This window comes from Cornus florida, unplaced genomic scaffold, assembly GCF_030987335.1.
Source record: "Cornus florida cultivar Cherokee Brave unplaced genomic scaffold, ASM3098733v1 CherokeeBrave_3.0.0_Hap2_Chr10, whole genome shotgun sequence".
Taxonomy (NCBI): domain Eukaryota; kingdom Viridiplantae; phylum Streptophyta; class Magnoliopsida; order Cornales; family Cornaceae; genus Cornus; species Cornus florida.
Window position 1 is genome coordinate 108,033,336 of NW_026775580.1, and position 17,229 is coordinate 108,050,564.

At 34.4% G+C, this 17,229-nt stretch overlaps 1 protein-coding gene across 1 annotated transcript; it reads left to right on the top strand.

The window, feature by feature from the left end:
• Positions 1-269: 269 nt before the first annotated feature.
• On the top strand, positions 270-16,213 carry LOC132276895 (26S proteasome regulatory subunit RPN13). Its single transcript, XM_059778535.1, has 14 exons — positions 270-427; positions 884-940; positions 1,543-1,635; positions 1,814-1,873; positions 2,260-2,298; positions 2,394-2,468; positions 2,574-2,640; positions 7,232-7,313; positions 13,386-13,501; positions 13,597-13,620; positions 14,897-14,991; positions 15,076-15,153; positions 15,247-15,301; positions 15,774-16,213. The coding sequence occupies exons 2-14, from the start codon at positions 902-904 to the stop codon at positions 15,908-15,910; spliced, it is 960 nt and encodes a 319-aa protein (XP_059634518.1). The 5' UTR covers positions 270-427; positions 884-901; the 3' UTR covers positions 15,911-16,213.
• Positions 16,214-17,229: the final 1,016 nt, after the last annotated feature.

The window sequence follows — 17,229 nt, forward strand, 5'->3', positions numbered from 1 at the left end:
GCCCTTTGTAGCTGTCTTCTCCATAGTAACTCTCATTGGATAGCACTAGGAAGGGAGAGATTATTATGTCAATGTTCAAAATAATATACAAATACGCATGAAGATTGGGAGGCCTCAAATGCAACCTTAGGATTGTTGGGTCAGGCTCCGTTGAGTTTAGAATGGGCCTAATTTTAAAGCCCAAATATTGGGATTAGGATCTGCTGACACCAGCCCATCACCATTTAATAAATAGGCAGCCCCAAAGCTCCCCAGTTCGAACTATTTATTACTCCATAAATCCTCTCTTTCTCTTTCTCTGTCTCGTTCTTCTTCTTCTACACACATACATATAAACATAGAAACATATATATATATATATATCACCGATTCAACGAGAGGTTTCTCAAATTCATCATCCGATATTTCGAAGATTCGAATACGAGAGGTAGTAGTATTATAAACCCATTTATTTAATTTCTCTATTAAAAGTTTAAACATTCTTTGGATCAGTAACTAAAATTAGGGTTTATGTTTCTTACTTGTTAACTCGTTGGATGTAAATTTTAGTTGGTCTTTCTGAAACTGTTTGTGAATTGAAATTCTGGTTTAATTTCTTACCTCTGTTTGTTCATTTGAAAAATGTTGTGTGAAAGTTTGTTTTGTTAACCTTTGTTACGGGGAGTGTTGGTTTAATACCTTACCCTTGTTTACCCATGTTTGATTGTTATAGGTATAGGTATTTATAATTTCATGGTCCTGGTATTCATTTCTTGAATGAGTTTCTTGATTGTTTTTTCTTCGGATAAATTTGAGCAAATGTTTAGCTATGATTCTGAGTATGTTTATTGATTATTGGTTATTTTTAAGACTTCTTTTCCTCTCTGTTGGCTGTATGTGGCAGTAAAAGGTGTGCAGACTCATGGGTTCCTCAGCAGAAGAAAGTTTAGCAGCAGTCCAGGTATGGATGGATTAATTTGCATGGTTTATATTCTTGTCTCTATATGCTATTTTGAGAATTTAGTTGGTAATATTCTCCCCTTTTGTCACACATCACATCAAATTATTAATATTCTCTCCTTTTTTCATACATCACGTCAAATTATTTGTGATTATATCTATGGAATGACAATTGTTTGAGTACTGGCCGAAGATCTGATTGACAGGTAGGGTTAAGTGGCTGATGTTTGTTTTAGCTTATTGATAGGTAGAGTTCAGTTCATACTTGTTTATCAATCATATATCAGTTAGAAGTTCAGTTGCTACAAGCTTGATAAATTATAACTTATAGTACACTGATGCTGTCTTTAAATATTATTGCATTCATTTTCAATTTTCATCTTGCCTTAATTTGGTGGTTGGTAATTCTCTGCATCTCTTATATATTTCTTCTTCTGCTTTTACTTTTGCTGCTTCTGCTATTGTTGTTTTTGATTGTTATTATAGGGACAATTTATAGTCTCACCAATTAGGGTGTAATAAATTGTGTGCATGTATAACATTTCTACTCTGTTAGCAGTGATATGTGTTGCATGTTTCTTATCTTTGAATTCTTATGGACAGGATATTATGCTGGAATTTCGTGCTGGCAAAATGTTTCTTGAAGGAAAACGTGTGGTCCCTGATACACGCAAAGGACTGGTTCGCATAGCAAGGGTATGAGAAATGAAATAGATATATTTTTTATTTGTTTCGTTTGTTATTGTTTATTCCCTCAAACATTCTCAAGTAAAATCTCAATGTTTCCATCTTAGATTTATTTCAAGTTTAAAGCATTTTTAAAGTGTTGAAGTTGGATAATTATAGTTTAACTAACCCTCCTTGCCTTTGTTAGGGTGAGGAGGGATTGGTTCATTTTCAGTGGCTTGATCGAACTCGGAATGTCGTTGAAGATGTATCCTAATTATTATTTTGTTTCTTTTGCATTTTGATGTTATATTATTGTTGATCACTGTGTGCACGTGTGTGTATGGGGTCAAACTGCAAAAGGTGCAGGAAGTCAAAAGTTAATAATACTTATTATATGTTGTTTCGATTTTTGTTTACTGTTTAATTTTGTGTGAATTAGTTGTGGTTTTCACTGGTCATTGCTGTTATTTTAATTTGTGTACCTTGTTTTACTATCTCCTGACTTCATAATTTACATTGGCTCCCAACTCGAGGTCTGTGCTTGGATGGCATTTCCTTTTCCTTTCACCTTTTTGTTCTTGCTACTCAATTTATTACTACATTTGTTATGGCTTGGATTCCTATGGTTTTTCTTTAACAGAAGGTATGCAGGATCAGATTGTTTTCCCCGATGAAGCAGTATTTGAGAAGGTACCTTACCTTGTTTTGACATGTTCATCTTGATTGAATCAGATCTTGTTGGTACTTGTAATAATTCTGTGTCTAATTCATTCTTGGTATTATAGGTTAATCAAGCATCTGGAAGAGTTTATATTTTGAAGTTCAATACCGATGACAGGAAGTTCTTCCTTTGGATGCAGGTCAGCTTTGTGTATATGTCATGCCCTTCTTTTTTGGTGAAATGTGGTCACATGTAATTAATTTGAAATTCTAACTTTCATATGCTTTTTGGAAATTGAGTATAGGAGCCAAGCGCTGATAGTGATTCACAAATATGTAGCTCAGTCAACTACTACATCAATCGGCCATTAGGTACTTAAAATAAATTTGGTGCAATAGTTTTCAAACCTCCTCTATGATTTTTCATAACAGTCGCAATGGAATTGTTCAAACTTGCTTGAACATGAATAACTCCCTTTGGTATTTTATGTGCATTCTTATGTGAAGCAATACGTCTATTCCGTTATATGATTATGCTATCTGATCAAGGATCCTATGTTGGATCGATTAGGGGGTCAATAGCATCAGATCGAGGATTGTGAGATCCTACAAAATGAGTGAGAAAAAGTCTCAAACTTTATTTATAAATAAATAATTCTTGAAAGATAGAGAACAAATTTTAAAAACGTAAAAAAAATAAAAATAGAAATACTATTAGAAACATATGGGAAAAGCATTATCATCATCCTCCTTGCCTTAAATTCATTGAATAGGGTCGGTCACATGAACTCTCTCCCCAATCCTTTCTATGATATCCCATTTCACTTATGTTGGATCGATTAGGTATCTAAATAAATAATTCTTGAAAGATAGAGAACAAATTTTACTTATAAAATAAAAAAAAAAAGCAAAAAAAAAAAGAAAGAAAGATAGAGAACAAATTTAAAAAACGTAAAAAAAAGTAAATAGAATAGAAATACTATTAAAAACATATGGGGAAACCATTATCATCATCATCCTTGCCTTAATCCCATATGAATATGGTCGGCCACATTAATTCTCTCTCTCTCTCTCTAATCTTTTCTATTATATTCCATTTCACCTTCTATGTTAAGCCTTTTAAAGTCATTTTTAATAACCTCATCCCATGTTATTTTTGGACGTCCTTTCTAATACAACTAATCCGATGTATATGTCCAAACCACATAAAACTACTCTCTAATTTTTTCACCAATGGGTGCTACTCTTATTTTTTCTCACCCTTTCATTAGTGATTTTGTCTCTTCTAGTCACTCCACTTATCCGTCTTAACATCCTCATTTCCGCCACATGAAGGTGTTCTTGTTTGTTTTTTTGAAATTATTTTATTTTATCTCATCTAAGATTATTGCAAAAAGATATTGGCTTAGCACCGTTCCTTGGTGCAATCCCACATTTATGGAAAACTCACTAGTCTCTCCACACGTTGTACGAACTTCAGTTTGTGTATTCATATACATATCTGGAATACTTTTTATAATTTGTAACGGAATTTTTTTTCATTTGTAAAGCCCACCAAATTATATTTAAGTCTATAAAACCATGTGAAGTCTTGTGACCCTTGCTGCTTATTCCTACATTCTTTCACTATTTTTCTAGAGGTATATTATCCGGGCCTATGGCTTTATTACTTCCCATCTTCTTAAGTGTCTTCTCCACCTCCTTGTTGGTGATTTTATTTAGCATTCCTATATTAAAATAATCTCCTTCTCTAGGGTATTTCTCTTTTAATAGATTTTGAAAATAAAATTTTCATCTAGTAAATATATTACTTTCTTTGACTAATATTGTATTATCCATATCCTTAATACATCTAATTTGATTTAAGTCTTTAGTTGATCTATCTTGATATTTTGCTAATTTATAAATATTTTTTTCGCCTCGCCCTCTTTTATGCCTAATCTTTTATATAGGACAGTTAATGAGCTTTGTTTAGCTTTACTTATGATCTTCTTTGTTTCACCTTCGAGTTTATTATATGTGTCTAGGTCTTGTTCTAGCTTACTTTTTTGCCATGCCTTAAAGGTTTGTCTCATTTGTTTAATTATTTGTTGCACATCCTCACTCCATGACCATGCCTTTTTCTTAATGAACTTCCCCCCTTAATCCCTAATATATTTGCTATTTTGAGCTACAATTTATTTACATCATCATTCCAATCCCATTGTTTTCCCTTCAGTATATTTTTTTTAAACGTGGTTGCTTTACTACCTTTTAGTTCTTTCCACTTGATGTTTTTATGCCCCTCTTTTGCTTTGTTATATTTAAACCCTTTAAAATCTTTACATGCGGTCCATTCCCTTCTTCCATACAAACAATAGTCAATTTGGGTTTTACTTATTCCAGCTCGGGCCACCCAAGTCCCAGCCAAACACTCAATGAACAGATTAATAATGGCACAGAGATTTACAGGACCAAAGTCCCAACCTTTGATTTTATTCCCTCACTAGGATACAAATTCGTATTAGGAACACAAGCACTCTTAGAATGCGACACACAACATCCTCTCCCCCAAACTAAGCCCCTAGCATCCTCAATTTATAGGCACTCAACAAAACTGCCTACAACTGGCTTGCATGTGTCTGCACCAAGACACAGCATGGTTGGTTGACAAACTCCAACCAATGGGTATCATCCCCCAATCAGAATATAGCAACACAGTTACAGTTGACATCCCCCAACTGTTAGGAAGTCTGGCCAACGACCACCAGCCAGCAAACCTAAACAGATAATATCTCCAAACTGCTGGGACAATCCACCAATGAAAATTGGACACGCCCTCAACTGCATATAAGCCTCTTGCCATATCTCTGATAGGTTTTAGAAACCAACCATAAGCACTCTGCATTATCTTGGACGCCTGATCATAAGCAACCTTGCCTTTCTGAACTGCTAACAAATGCCACAATCTGATTGGCTCCTTGCTTGATAGGCACACCTGCTGCCTATCAAATGATCAGTGGGTGCCATGGCCTAAGCCATGCCCCATGAGCCATGCATTACTGAGTCAAGCCCACAAATCTTGACCAAGCCTAGCCCACGCCTTGGTCCATTAGGGCATGGTGCTGAACCATGCCCACGCCTTGGTGTTTTGGGACATGATGCTGAACCATGCTACACCTTACTTCCAAGTCCACTCTCTTAATTTCTCACTATCGAGTGTCACTCCTAATTTGTCATTCCCCCCCCCCCCCCCCCCCCCAACAAAAAAAAAAAAAAAAAGTTGGGGCATCTCACCTATTATGTCTTAACTTTGTAAAACCATTTCTAATAATTACATCCCGAAGTAATTTTGGTCACCCTCTCCGTCTCTTAGCTTTGATGAAGCTAGTCTTCCTCTTCTTACTTCCAAGTCAACTCTCTTATTTTCTCACTGATGAGTGTCACTCCTAATTTGTCATTCTCTCATTAGTGAAACAAAAAACCACACCCCCCGCCCCCCCCCCCCCCCCCCCCCCCCCTCCCTCCCTCTTTCCTTTTCCTCCTCCCCTCCAACAAGCCCAACATCTCTTCTAGTCACTCCAATCATCCGTATTCTCAATTCACCTACATGAAAGGTGTTGTTCTTGTGTCTTTTTGAAGCCCAACACTATGCTCCATATAGCACATATGGCCTAATAATGGTTCTACTAGATAGTAGGCCCAATTCAACGAAACAAATCAAGAAAATTTTGCTACACAATCTACTACATGTCAATTGCATAAAACAATCAACATTTTTTTTTACAAAAGTTCAAAAAATCACTTCACTAATATTTTCAATTACTATAAAAAGAGAAAAAAAGATCGGTTTTTTTTTACTTGGACGATCCTCATGATCCCAGATCCTACCAGGATTCAACCTTTTTGTGATTTTTCACAAATCGGATTGTAGAAATGTGTGATCCTACGATTATGATCACGATTTTGATAACCCTGCGTGTGATTAAATAAAAATAAATAATGGGTTTTCCATAGATTGAACCCCATTTCAGTTGATTTTTTCAATTCAATGATTGAAAAAATGGAAATGAAAATTCAATAAATAAAAAATAAATTTAGATCGATCATCAACAAAATAATGATATTTTTTTGCAATCTGATTTAGCTAGTCAATTTGTTCATATAGATTGTATTTATTTGGGATAATGATAATGAATAGGTAGAGAAGAATTTACCAAAGGCAGGTTCATGTGAAATGTCATCCTAACTTTTTATTGCTGGCCACATGGATTCTCTTTTATCTTTATGCTTGCTTGAAGGCTATAGATTTATTAGAGCACAGGCCATCATGTGTTACTTCTCAGCCTATACCTGCATCCTTTTGGTTCCTCTTGATCTTGTTACACTAAATCACTTGTTAGTGTTGCAGATTTTGGTCTTGTTTGCATGTAGCTATATTCCCTCAGCTAAATTCATTCTCTAATTGGTGCGGCCTTTATATTCTCATGAATGGGCTTCGTAAATATATCTTGTAGATAACAATCCAACATTTTTTAATATATTTTTTCCATCATTTAGGGGGGAAAAATTCTTTCTTGTATCTATGTTTATCTGTGGGTTATATCTGATTCTTTTAAGGAAAATTATGAATGGACTTCTTTTATGGTTGATATTTTCCTTCCTCTCTTTTTTTTTATTTTTTATAACAAAAATCGAGTGGCTGAAGTTTTTGCCCATAGTTAAAGTTTAGACTTAGAGTCCTTGAATTTTATTGTTTGGTTACAAATGATTTGATTTCCATGTATATTTACACTTTTTAAATGACCATAAAATATTTTATCAAAATCTAGAATATTGAATTATTGATGCTTGCTTAATGGTGAGATTAAACCCCCGCGCCCCGCCGCGGGCAGAAAGTTCTCATGCAAATCAACGTAACTTAATGTTGAGAAGTTGTTGTTTCACTAACTTTGTAATTTTTTTTAAACTTTCTATTTGACAGAATTTCTTGGTGAAGAAGGGACAGAAGCGTCAGTTCCTACACAAATTTCTGAAGAGATGGTTGAAGAAGATGTCTCATCAAGGTAATATTGCTATTATGCTGATGCTTATGGTTAATGGTTGACATGGTATGATCTTCTCATGTTTATAAATCCCAGAATTAGACATTACAGGTTCTATACTCCTAAATATGATTTAATGCCTCAACTTTTTGTCTTCTGACTCTTAGGATGGGATTTTATATTTCTCATTTTATTCATTTTATTTGTAATGTTGTTATGATAAAGATATAACTTGGATAAAGACGGACCCCCGTATTAGACATAAGATGTTCTTATTAATATGATTTGCTAATGCTTCTTGACTCCTTTCGTTTTGAGTCTGGTGATGGATTCTTCTTTCCTCCTTTTATTTCTTCTTCTCATAAATTACAATTCATATTAAACATGTACTTGATTACATACAGAATAAAACCTAAAAGTGGGTCAGATCAGTTTTTACCTCATTGTTTTTGTTCAGGGTATTCTGGTGGCTTTATTGATGTGCCTTGTTGATTTGGTACATCATTGTGAGGAAAAGTTTGTAAATGTAAACTAGGAATTATTGGTGAGGTTAATCTTAGTGGCTTGGTAACTTAGTTCATGCTAGGCTATCTCTTGGCTAGTTGGCCAAAAAAATTGATAGTGCTTTCTGGCCCTAAATGTCCACCTGGTATACATTTTGGCTATATTTCATTTATGCTCAAACTTATTTTAGATTCTAACATTAGTTTGGTAAAATGATTAAGATGCTAAATGATTATATCTATATGTGAAGCTTATTAGATATATTAACGAAACCAGCTTGTTAGTTTCTTTTTCTATTATAAATTGGTTTGTTTATCTTTTATGTTGGTATTAATTATAATACAACAGAAAGGTACTTTTTGAGTCCGGATGTGTAAAGGATGATGGGGCATACTGTCAATGGAAGTTATTATGTTTTAAATTCAGGTTACTGGGTCACCCTGTTGAAGAAATGGGTAATCTTCATAAATTTACTAAAATACTATTAAGTTGGAGGTGCTAAATGGAGGAGAGTGATCTCCACACTTGCCTTCATCAAAATTCCAATATGGATTTTCTCTAGAAGATAATTTCATATGTATCAGGGAAATGTTACTAATGAGTAAGGATTTTGGAAAGGATTGAGGTTAGAGAGGTATTTGAATTCCCTAGCTGTATAATTCAGTATTTTCGGTTTAAAAAATTGGGATTTTGTAAAATTTCCCTGGAATTTAATTTATGATTCTCCGAGTGCATAATACTAATGATTTCCCAAAAACTGGTGTTACCGTAAAACTCTGAATGCAATGAAAGGAAAGGATAAATAATTTGACCAAAACTTACACAGGACGAAGTAATTAGAAATCATCTTAAAAAATTAAATATAATACGAGACTTGATTTATAAGTAGAAAAGAATAAAAAAAAGTGAATTCATGTGGCCGACCCCATTCATATAGAATAAAGGCAAAGATAATGATGATAAGTTAAATTTTCCTCCATTTTTTGTGTTTACTAATAGGTTCTCATTTTGATCTTGCAGATGATTGTGATTAAAAGGAATTTTGTGTTTACTTACTTGTTGAATATATATTTTGATCCAAAGATTATAGTACGTTCTTACCATCTATATTTTTATATATTGTCACAATGGACAATTTGAAGAAGTAAAATTGTTCCAGTGGGGGATGTTCCAGATATTTCCTCCTTAGCTGCTGTTTTAGGGTGCGGAGTTGGTTCTTTTCCTCTTCCTTATTTAGGATTGCCTTTGGGAGTTTCTTCTACTCTGGTTGGGAATTGGGATTCAGTGATTAATAGATATGAGAAAAGATTAGCAGGATGGAAAAAGCAGTATCTATCTAAGGGTGGGAAAGTCACACTTATAAAGAGTACTCTTTCATCTCTTCCTACCTATTTTTTATCTTTGTTTCAAATTCCATGTTCTGTTGCTGATAGAATTGAAAAAATTCAGAGGGATTTTCTGTGGGGTGGAAGGGGAGAGGAGTTTAAGTATCATCTTGTTAATTGGGATCAAGTTTGCCAACCATTGAGATTTGGAGGGCTAGGCATTCGAAAAATTGTTCCTTTTAATCGTGCTCTCTTAGGAAAGTGGTTATGGCGATTTGGAAGGGAACGACATCGTCAATGGAGAAGAGTTGTCTCGTGTCGTTTTGGTGAGGGGAGTGGGGGTTGGTCATCTCTTCCAGTCACTATTACGGGAGGCGTTGGTTTGTGGAAATTTATTCGGAAGGGATGGGATGTCTTCTCTACCCTTCTTAGATTCAAAGTTCGTAATGGCAGACATGTTCGTTTTTGGGAGGATCTTTGATGTGGCGACCAGTTGCTTTCCCACTCATTTCCTAGGCTTTATAGCATTGCAACTAATAAGCATGTTTTCGTGATTGATTGTTATCATCTTGATAATAATGGAGTTACGTGGGATGTGCGGTTTAGGCGGTCTTTTCAGGATTGGGAAATGGAGGAAGTCTCTGCTTTTTTGGATATTTTGTATAGGCAGAAGGATATTGGCAGAGGGTGTGATGATATTTTGTGGGTTCCTTTGGCTCATGGTCGGTATGATGTCCGCTCTATGTTTATTCATTTATCCAATTTCGTAGGTTCCGAGTTTCCTTGGAAGTCCATGTGGTGCTCTAAAGCCCCTCTTCGAATCGCGTTCTTCGTTTGGACAGCTACATTGGGGAAGATTTTGACTTTGGACAATTTGAGAAAGAGAGGCAACATCATTGTTAATTGGTGTTGTTTATGCAAAGATGCTAGTGAATCCGTGGATCACATTCTTTTGCATTGTCCTGTGGCGTTTGGTTGTTGGAGTTTTATTTTCAGCATATTCGGCATTTTTTGGGTAATGCCTCAGCACTCCTCTCAATTGATTAACGCTTGGAAAAGCTGTTCCTGTTAAGAAACAAGCTCGTGCTTATTGGAAGATTGTTCCTCATTGTGTCTGGTGGTGTTTGTGGCGTGAGAGAAATAACAGATCCTTTGAAGGAAAAGAATCGTCCTTAGCTAATTTAAAATTTCATATTCTTCGTTCTTTATTCTTTTATGTTAGAGGAAGTACATGCTCCTCGATTGATGATTTCTTTGATCTCTTGGATTCTATTGGTCCTTAGATCTTTTCTCTTGTATTAGGGATGCGTTCCCCTTTTGAACGTTTTTCTAATATATTTTTACTTATAAAAAAAAAAAAAAAAAATTGCTTATTTTATCAAGGGCAACATAGTCCTTTTCCTAGTTGCCCTTGATTCTAAAAAATTGCTTAATTTGATAACCTTGTTGGTGCTTAATATACATGCTACCTCATTTAAATGATTCCACTACAAAGGCTATGCGGGCTAGTTTTTTATTTTATTTTATTTTATTTTATTATATATATATATATATATATATATATATATATATATATATATATAGGGCAACCCCCCTCCCCCTTTCTTTTTATATTTATAGTTAATTTGTGGTTGATACACGCAGTGTTGTTAAAGGCACGCCTAGGCTCGAGGCTCAGGTTTAGCGCCCGTTGTCATTCCAGGCTCACTGATGTTTACCAGGCGCGCCCCTCGGTTGCGCCTCGTCCTGTTTGTGAGGTGCGCCTAGGCGCGCCTCACTGATATTTGTTTTAAAAAATATGATTGTTCTATTTCTTAAGCTAAAAAGGGTACTTTTGGCAACTTAATAAACAAAAAAGAAAGTTTAATTATACGATAGAAGGAACTTTTGTTCAATAGAATAAAAAAATAAGAAGGCCCAAGAGTCAAAGTGTTAACCGAACAACGATAGAATGAGATTGTGAGACGAAGACGAAGCCTAGTTGCAAAGATGAACGACTAAGCCACGTCAGTTCTTTCTTTTTTTTTTCTTCTTTTTCTTTTTTGTCTCTTCTCCTCCTCTAGATTGCTCCTCTCTTCTTATCTTTGTTTACATCTCTCTCTTCGTCTAGTTCTCTCATCTCTCTGTCTTTGTCTTTTTTTTTTTTTTTTTGCTCTGTTTTTTTATTTTTCTTGTTAACAAATTTTTTTTTTTTGTTAACATATTTATTTCTTTTTGTGCTTTGTTTTGCCATTCAAAAAACACATTTTGCTTTGCCTTTCAAGAAAACAAATTTGTGCTTTGTTTTATGGTTGTTGGATGCTTGTATAGTTGATGGTTTACTTTTTTTATATTTGATGTTAATTTTTAGAATATTGATATGACTTATGAGATATGAATGTTATTATGGTAGTTTAAATTTTCAATTGTGCGCCTCATTTCACTCAAGCGAGCGCCTTGCACCTAGGCTCCAAAGGACCTCTAGCGCCTTGGTGCGCCTTGGGCCTTTAATAACAATGGATACACGATTCCTGTATATTTGTTAATAGCATTGATTGAGTTTTTGGATATTTTGCGATAATCTTGGGAGCACATATACTTTTACAAGAGTGACGTACCTATATCGTATCCGTGTCAGAAATCAATACTCCTCGGATACCCACAGATACGTGTCTAATAGTTCCTAAATGTATCCTTAATATATATATATATATATATATATATATATATATATATATATATATATATTATTTTTTATTTTTTATTTTTTACACGTATCCTTTACTTGTTAGATATTTCAAATATGCAGCCGATGCTTCTCAGACATTTCAACCTCGTAGTTGATGCTGCTAAGATACTTTAGAACACATATTTAACAAGTTTGAACATTAAATTGTAAGTTTTAAAAAAAATAAAAAATAAAAAATAAAACATTGAAGTGTAACTTTTTCAACAATAATATCATAGTATAATTGTTAAGAAAAAATTTAAAATATATTAAAAAATAAGAATTAGGATATATATCATGATTTAGATCAAAATTTATCTACAATTTATCTACGCAATATAAATCTCAACTCTTATTTTATTTGTTAATCATAATATTTAATAAAGAAATGTTAATAACAATATATATTACATAAATAATAATTATTTAAATTTTTCCATAGAGATATATATATTGATTTTTATACATATCAGCATTTATATAAATATGTATATACATATCATTTTGATGTTGTACCATAGAGTGGAACAACACCATCATCTCTGTGGAAAAAACTTTTTCGTTTCCAATGAACGTACCTTGCGTACCCATCCCCATTTTTATTTATTTATTTATTTTTAAGAATTTGTCCTATTGCCGTATTCGTATCGTGTTCGTATCCCGTGTTGGCTTCATAGCCTATAGGCAATAATGGATATTTAGGAGAAGGCCGCACTTCACTTTCTTTGAAAAAATTGGCATGCTGTTTAGTTCTATAGAAGCAAATTATCTAGGAAGCACGGACATGCCAAAATGGGCGAAGAATCCGCGTCCGACACGGACACGCGTCGGACACGCCCCGACACGGTCACTCCTCGGACACGTGTCTAGAATTTTTTTATTTTTAATGCTGATATGTTGTGTTTTTTTGTTTTGTACTACCCTTTTGGTATTGTAAATGGTAAAAGTGCTAGGTCAAATGATGAATGGGAATAGATGATAGTACACTCACTTGTTTTTGTATCTTTTTTGGGGACTAGCCTTTAGGTTTTTGTGAATGTTAACTTGTTAAGTGCTAACAGTAAAGTCTTAAACAGTCATGAATGGTAATAGTCTTTTCTGTCTATGCTTTTGTATTTGGAGTAAAGTTGCAATGATGATTAAATGATACTAGTTATTATTCTAATGTCTTGTTTTTTATTTGGTTTTATAACTATGCAACATTGTTCTTTTATAGTTTATTAGTTATGAGTTATGATTTGTGTTTTGTTTTTTTTTCATTGTGAGGTTGATGAAAAATAGTTACACTCAGTAATTTTTAAAGTACTACATCACATATATATATATACACACACTATTCGCCATGTCCCCGCCGTGTCCGTGTCCTAATTTTTTTGGATTTGCCGTGTTGCAGTATCCGTGTCGTGTCGTATTTGTGTCCCGTATCCGTGTCCGTGCTTAAAAGCAAATTATAATTAGTTCTTAGAAAACTTATTCAGTTTTGAAATTGTATATCCAATTTATAATATGGTATTTGGTGGAGGTATTTTGATGTGATCTTTTTTCTTTTTCTTCCAGGGCTGGAAATTTGGTTGTGCCAAGCTCTGGTGCTGAAGTAATTAGTGATGTAACCTCTTCAGGACCTGTAAAATTGTCAGACTTGCAAAGAATTTTAAGTAACATTGGATCTGCTGGTAAATATGTAGTTCTCTCCTAGGGGCAAACACTTTGCCGTAGCTTTTTGCTTTGTGTTGCTCTGAGCTCTGACAGACTATTGTTTTATGTGTAGATGATGCTGGAGATCCAGATGGAGGTAATAATTTTCTCGATACATTTACTGTACATGTTTTGGAGACTCTATTAGTAAACTTTTCCCGTTTGGGAATTTCCTCTTAGCAATTATTTTTCATTCTTAATAGGGCTGCAAATAAGCCGAGAGGTTCGTTTGGGAATTTCCCCTTAGCAATTATTTTTCCTTCTTAATAGGGCTGCAAATAAGCCAAGAGGTTTATGAGCAGCTCTTATTTGCAGCTAGGGCTTGGCTTCTTTTGAACCTGAGCCTTATTTTGAACCTGAGCAGTTAGGCTTCTTTTGAACTCTTCTGTTGGGTTAGTGAATATTACAAGGGCTAGTACATAATTTCCTTAAACTATGATGACATCTTATCATTTTTAAAGAACTTCAACATCTTTATTGGTGACACTTGTTAACGATTTATTGATTCAAAATTTGAAGCTGATGCAAAACTTTCAATGGAATAAAACATGAAAGGTGTATGAAAAAATAAATGTCATGCCCTGTGTGATGAGCCGAGCTTGGATAGTGAGCTGGCTGAGTAGCTGCCAATCTGAGTTGAGCTAAGGTATTCTAAGCTCGGCAAGACCGAGCTGTTTAAGTCATGCTGCTTTCAGCTGAGCCATGACTGAGCAGCATGATATTTGGCTCAGTTTGGCTCATTTGCAGCTCCCAAGCCTTTGACAGATTGCAAATGCTGTTGTTTGCATGCTTTTGGGAATTAAAAAGAAAAAACAAAAAAAAAACAAAAGAAAAAGAATCAGCACTCTCAAAATGTATGGGAAAAGGATTAAAACGGCATGACATTTGCAACTCTTACCATTAAGATGGAAAAATCATAACAAACCATTCAGGATTGGGCTCTGCGAGATATTTTGCACTTCAGGTCTCATTTTAGGCATTAGGACCTCATTGGATGAACATTACCCTCCTTTTGCCATTCAGAAAGATAGATTCTTCTTTTTCTTCCTCTTTCTCCTTTTGCCGTTGGATGAATATTGATGGATTAATTTTGCAGGCTACTGGTGGAGTCTTCGCTGAAACCCAATTTTCTTATATTCTGCCTTTAGCTAGTTGTCTCAAAAGCTTAATCAGGCTAATAATGTTTTTAGGAGATATCTTGATCAGGAAATGTCAGGGATCAGTTAAACTTTTTGATGTATGTAAGACTTAAATTTATATGTTGACATTATCTTTAGGACCTTACAGATACTTTCTGGATTGATCAACTTGTTATGGCATAACTCATTTCTTATGTGCCCATGAAATTGTTTCATTCTATTATGTTGTTATAGGCTTAGGATTGGGGGACATTTTGAAGCCTGATTTAATACTGCCATTTATTGAGACACTATCACTGAAACAAAGGCTGGAGTCATACTTACCTGAGGTAAACAAGTCTGGTGTTTTTGAGTCTTTCTGAATCGTTTGATTTTATGTAGTTGCATCTGTAAGACCTGTTGTGAGGTTGCAGGGTCAATGGACACCGGAGGAGTTTATAGAGTTACTGCAGAGCCCTCCTTTCCGTCAACAAGTAGATTCATTTACTTATGTGAGAGATCGGAACCCGTCATGTTTTCTTCTCTATTTATTGTATGATGTTGGCCAATTTTTGTGAGGGTTATGATTTCCTGCTTATTTGTAGGTTCTGCGAACGGGACAGATAGATCTGACTCAGTTTGGAATTGACCCAAGTAAATGTAAGCAGTCAGCTCTTGTGACCTATTAATTCATGGATTAATTCTTTAATTGGTGACTTTGAATCCCATACATAATATTTGTTTTATGCATGTTAGCAATTCATTGTTTTTATTTATTTATTTTTATGTAATATATGGAACAAATGATCTAGTTTGCTTCTAATTTGTCGAGTAGAAAATTCTGCCTCTCTCAAGTCTAGAGTTGGCAAACTTCCCCAGAAAAGCAAAAAGTAAAGTGAAGCTTTAAGTGGGCTTTATCTTGTTTGAGCGGTTATATAATAAGATTTAATGTCATGAATGTTGAAATCATAAACTGCAGTAAGGTTGGTTCAAAGACCCATATTTGGGAATTGAAGGAAGATGTACCCATTAAGGAATTTTTACCATGTTTTGCTGTTGTCCAGGGGATTTGTGGCGCCTTATTACTGACAATCTCACATCGTTATATAAATTATTATTTTTTTCCCTGCAGACAAGTTTACTGTTCTCTCATTTCTTGAGGCACTCGAAGATTCTGTTTCGAAAGAGTCAGAGGAGTCTAGACATGATGACAAGGATTTGAGACAAGAAGCTTGTAATCGTAACGACCCCATGGATGAGGGCCAATAGTGAAAGAGTCAGTCAGCTTGATTCATATCCTTCTTGTTTATTCCTTGTGCTCCTTGCTTGTTATAGAAGGAAATCTTGATTGCTTATTTGTACTTCTCATACATCAGTGGTTAGGAAAATGGAGAAAAGAAGCAAAAAGTTTGGAAGTGCCAACTTTTATAAAAAATTCTCACTTGTCTGTACAACGAATTAATAAATTTTAGTTGGTAATTTACATTTAGTGGGATGACAATGCTACAATGAAACCAGTCAATTGGATAAACAGTTTTAAATGTGTAGCTAATCTGTTTGATTTTGAGCTTATGGTTTGAATTTTGGGATCGCATTGCAGGTTTATGTTGTATTACTGCTACTAATTGTGAATTTTAAGAGGATTGTTTGCTATTTCCAATGCGAGGTTTCGGGAGGGAAAACACCCGACCTTTGGCATAAGTTTTATGAAGGCAGCTCAGGGCCCGAAAAATACACAAAATTATTTTCGTTTCATTTCAACTTCTAAAAAGGCAGGCACATTTATTAATATATAATTTGTGCATTTAAAATTTTCTTGAAGGTAGTTGAACAAGATTGGGAGATTCTTTGAGGGGCCGTATGTTTTTGAGTCTTGAGTAGCTCATCAGTTTTGTTGTAGACTGTCAAAATTAATTGAGAGAAAAAATTCTATAGTAATTACTTGACCCATAAATTAGTCAAGCATGCAATTACATCCTCACAGCTTGTTAAACACAGCACGCATTGTGATTCATCCGTACTTACGATTTTTGTCAACTCAGTATAAAATTCTGTTAATGCAGTTATCTTAAAATGGTTTTTAAAAAAACTCTAAAAGCAACACCGTTCCAAATAAAAGATTGTTTATATTTTTTATTTTCTATATATATAATAACATCTAATGTAAACCAGTATTATCCTTGGTCTGGCTATAACAAAATGGTGCAAAATTGGTTACATAGCTAAACTAGTATACAAAATTAGGAATGACAACGGGGTGGGTTTGGTATGAGTTTGTCTGAATTCGTCTTTGCTCTGTTTAATTAATGGGAATCTCTTATCCAGGTTAGGCTAATTTCTCAAAAATCATCATTCACAAGAATAATATTTTTGCTAGCTCCATGGAGTTGTCCCGTCCTCCCCTAATGGGACAGGTATGGGAACTTTTTTGTTTCGTAGTTGCAGTTACAATCCATTTCATGTTACGAGTTATGAATAATGTTTTATAAAAATTCAACCATTTACCCACTTATTTTTGCTACTATAAAGACTTTGATTTTTTATTTTAAAAAGTGATAAAGTACCTTTATACATTAGAAACGGCATAT

Coding starts and splice junctions, on each gene's coding strand:
- LOC132276895 (XM_059778535.1), top strand. CDS start 902: ATGGGTTCCTCAGCAGAAGAAAGTTTAGCAGCAGTCCAG. Junction 1,636..1,813: donor GACTGGTTCGCATAGCAAGG/GTATGAGAAATG, acceptor TGCCTTTGTTAG/GGTGAGGAGGGATTGGTTCA. Junction 2,469..2,573: donor AGTTCTTCCTTTGGATGCAG/GTCAGCTTTGTG, acceptor AATTGAGTATAG/GAGCCAAGCGCTGATAGTGA.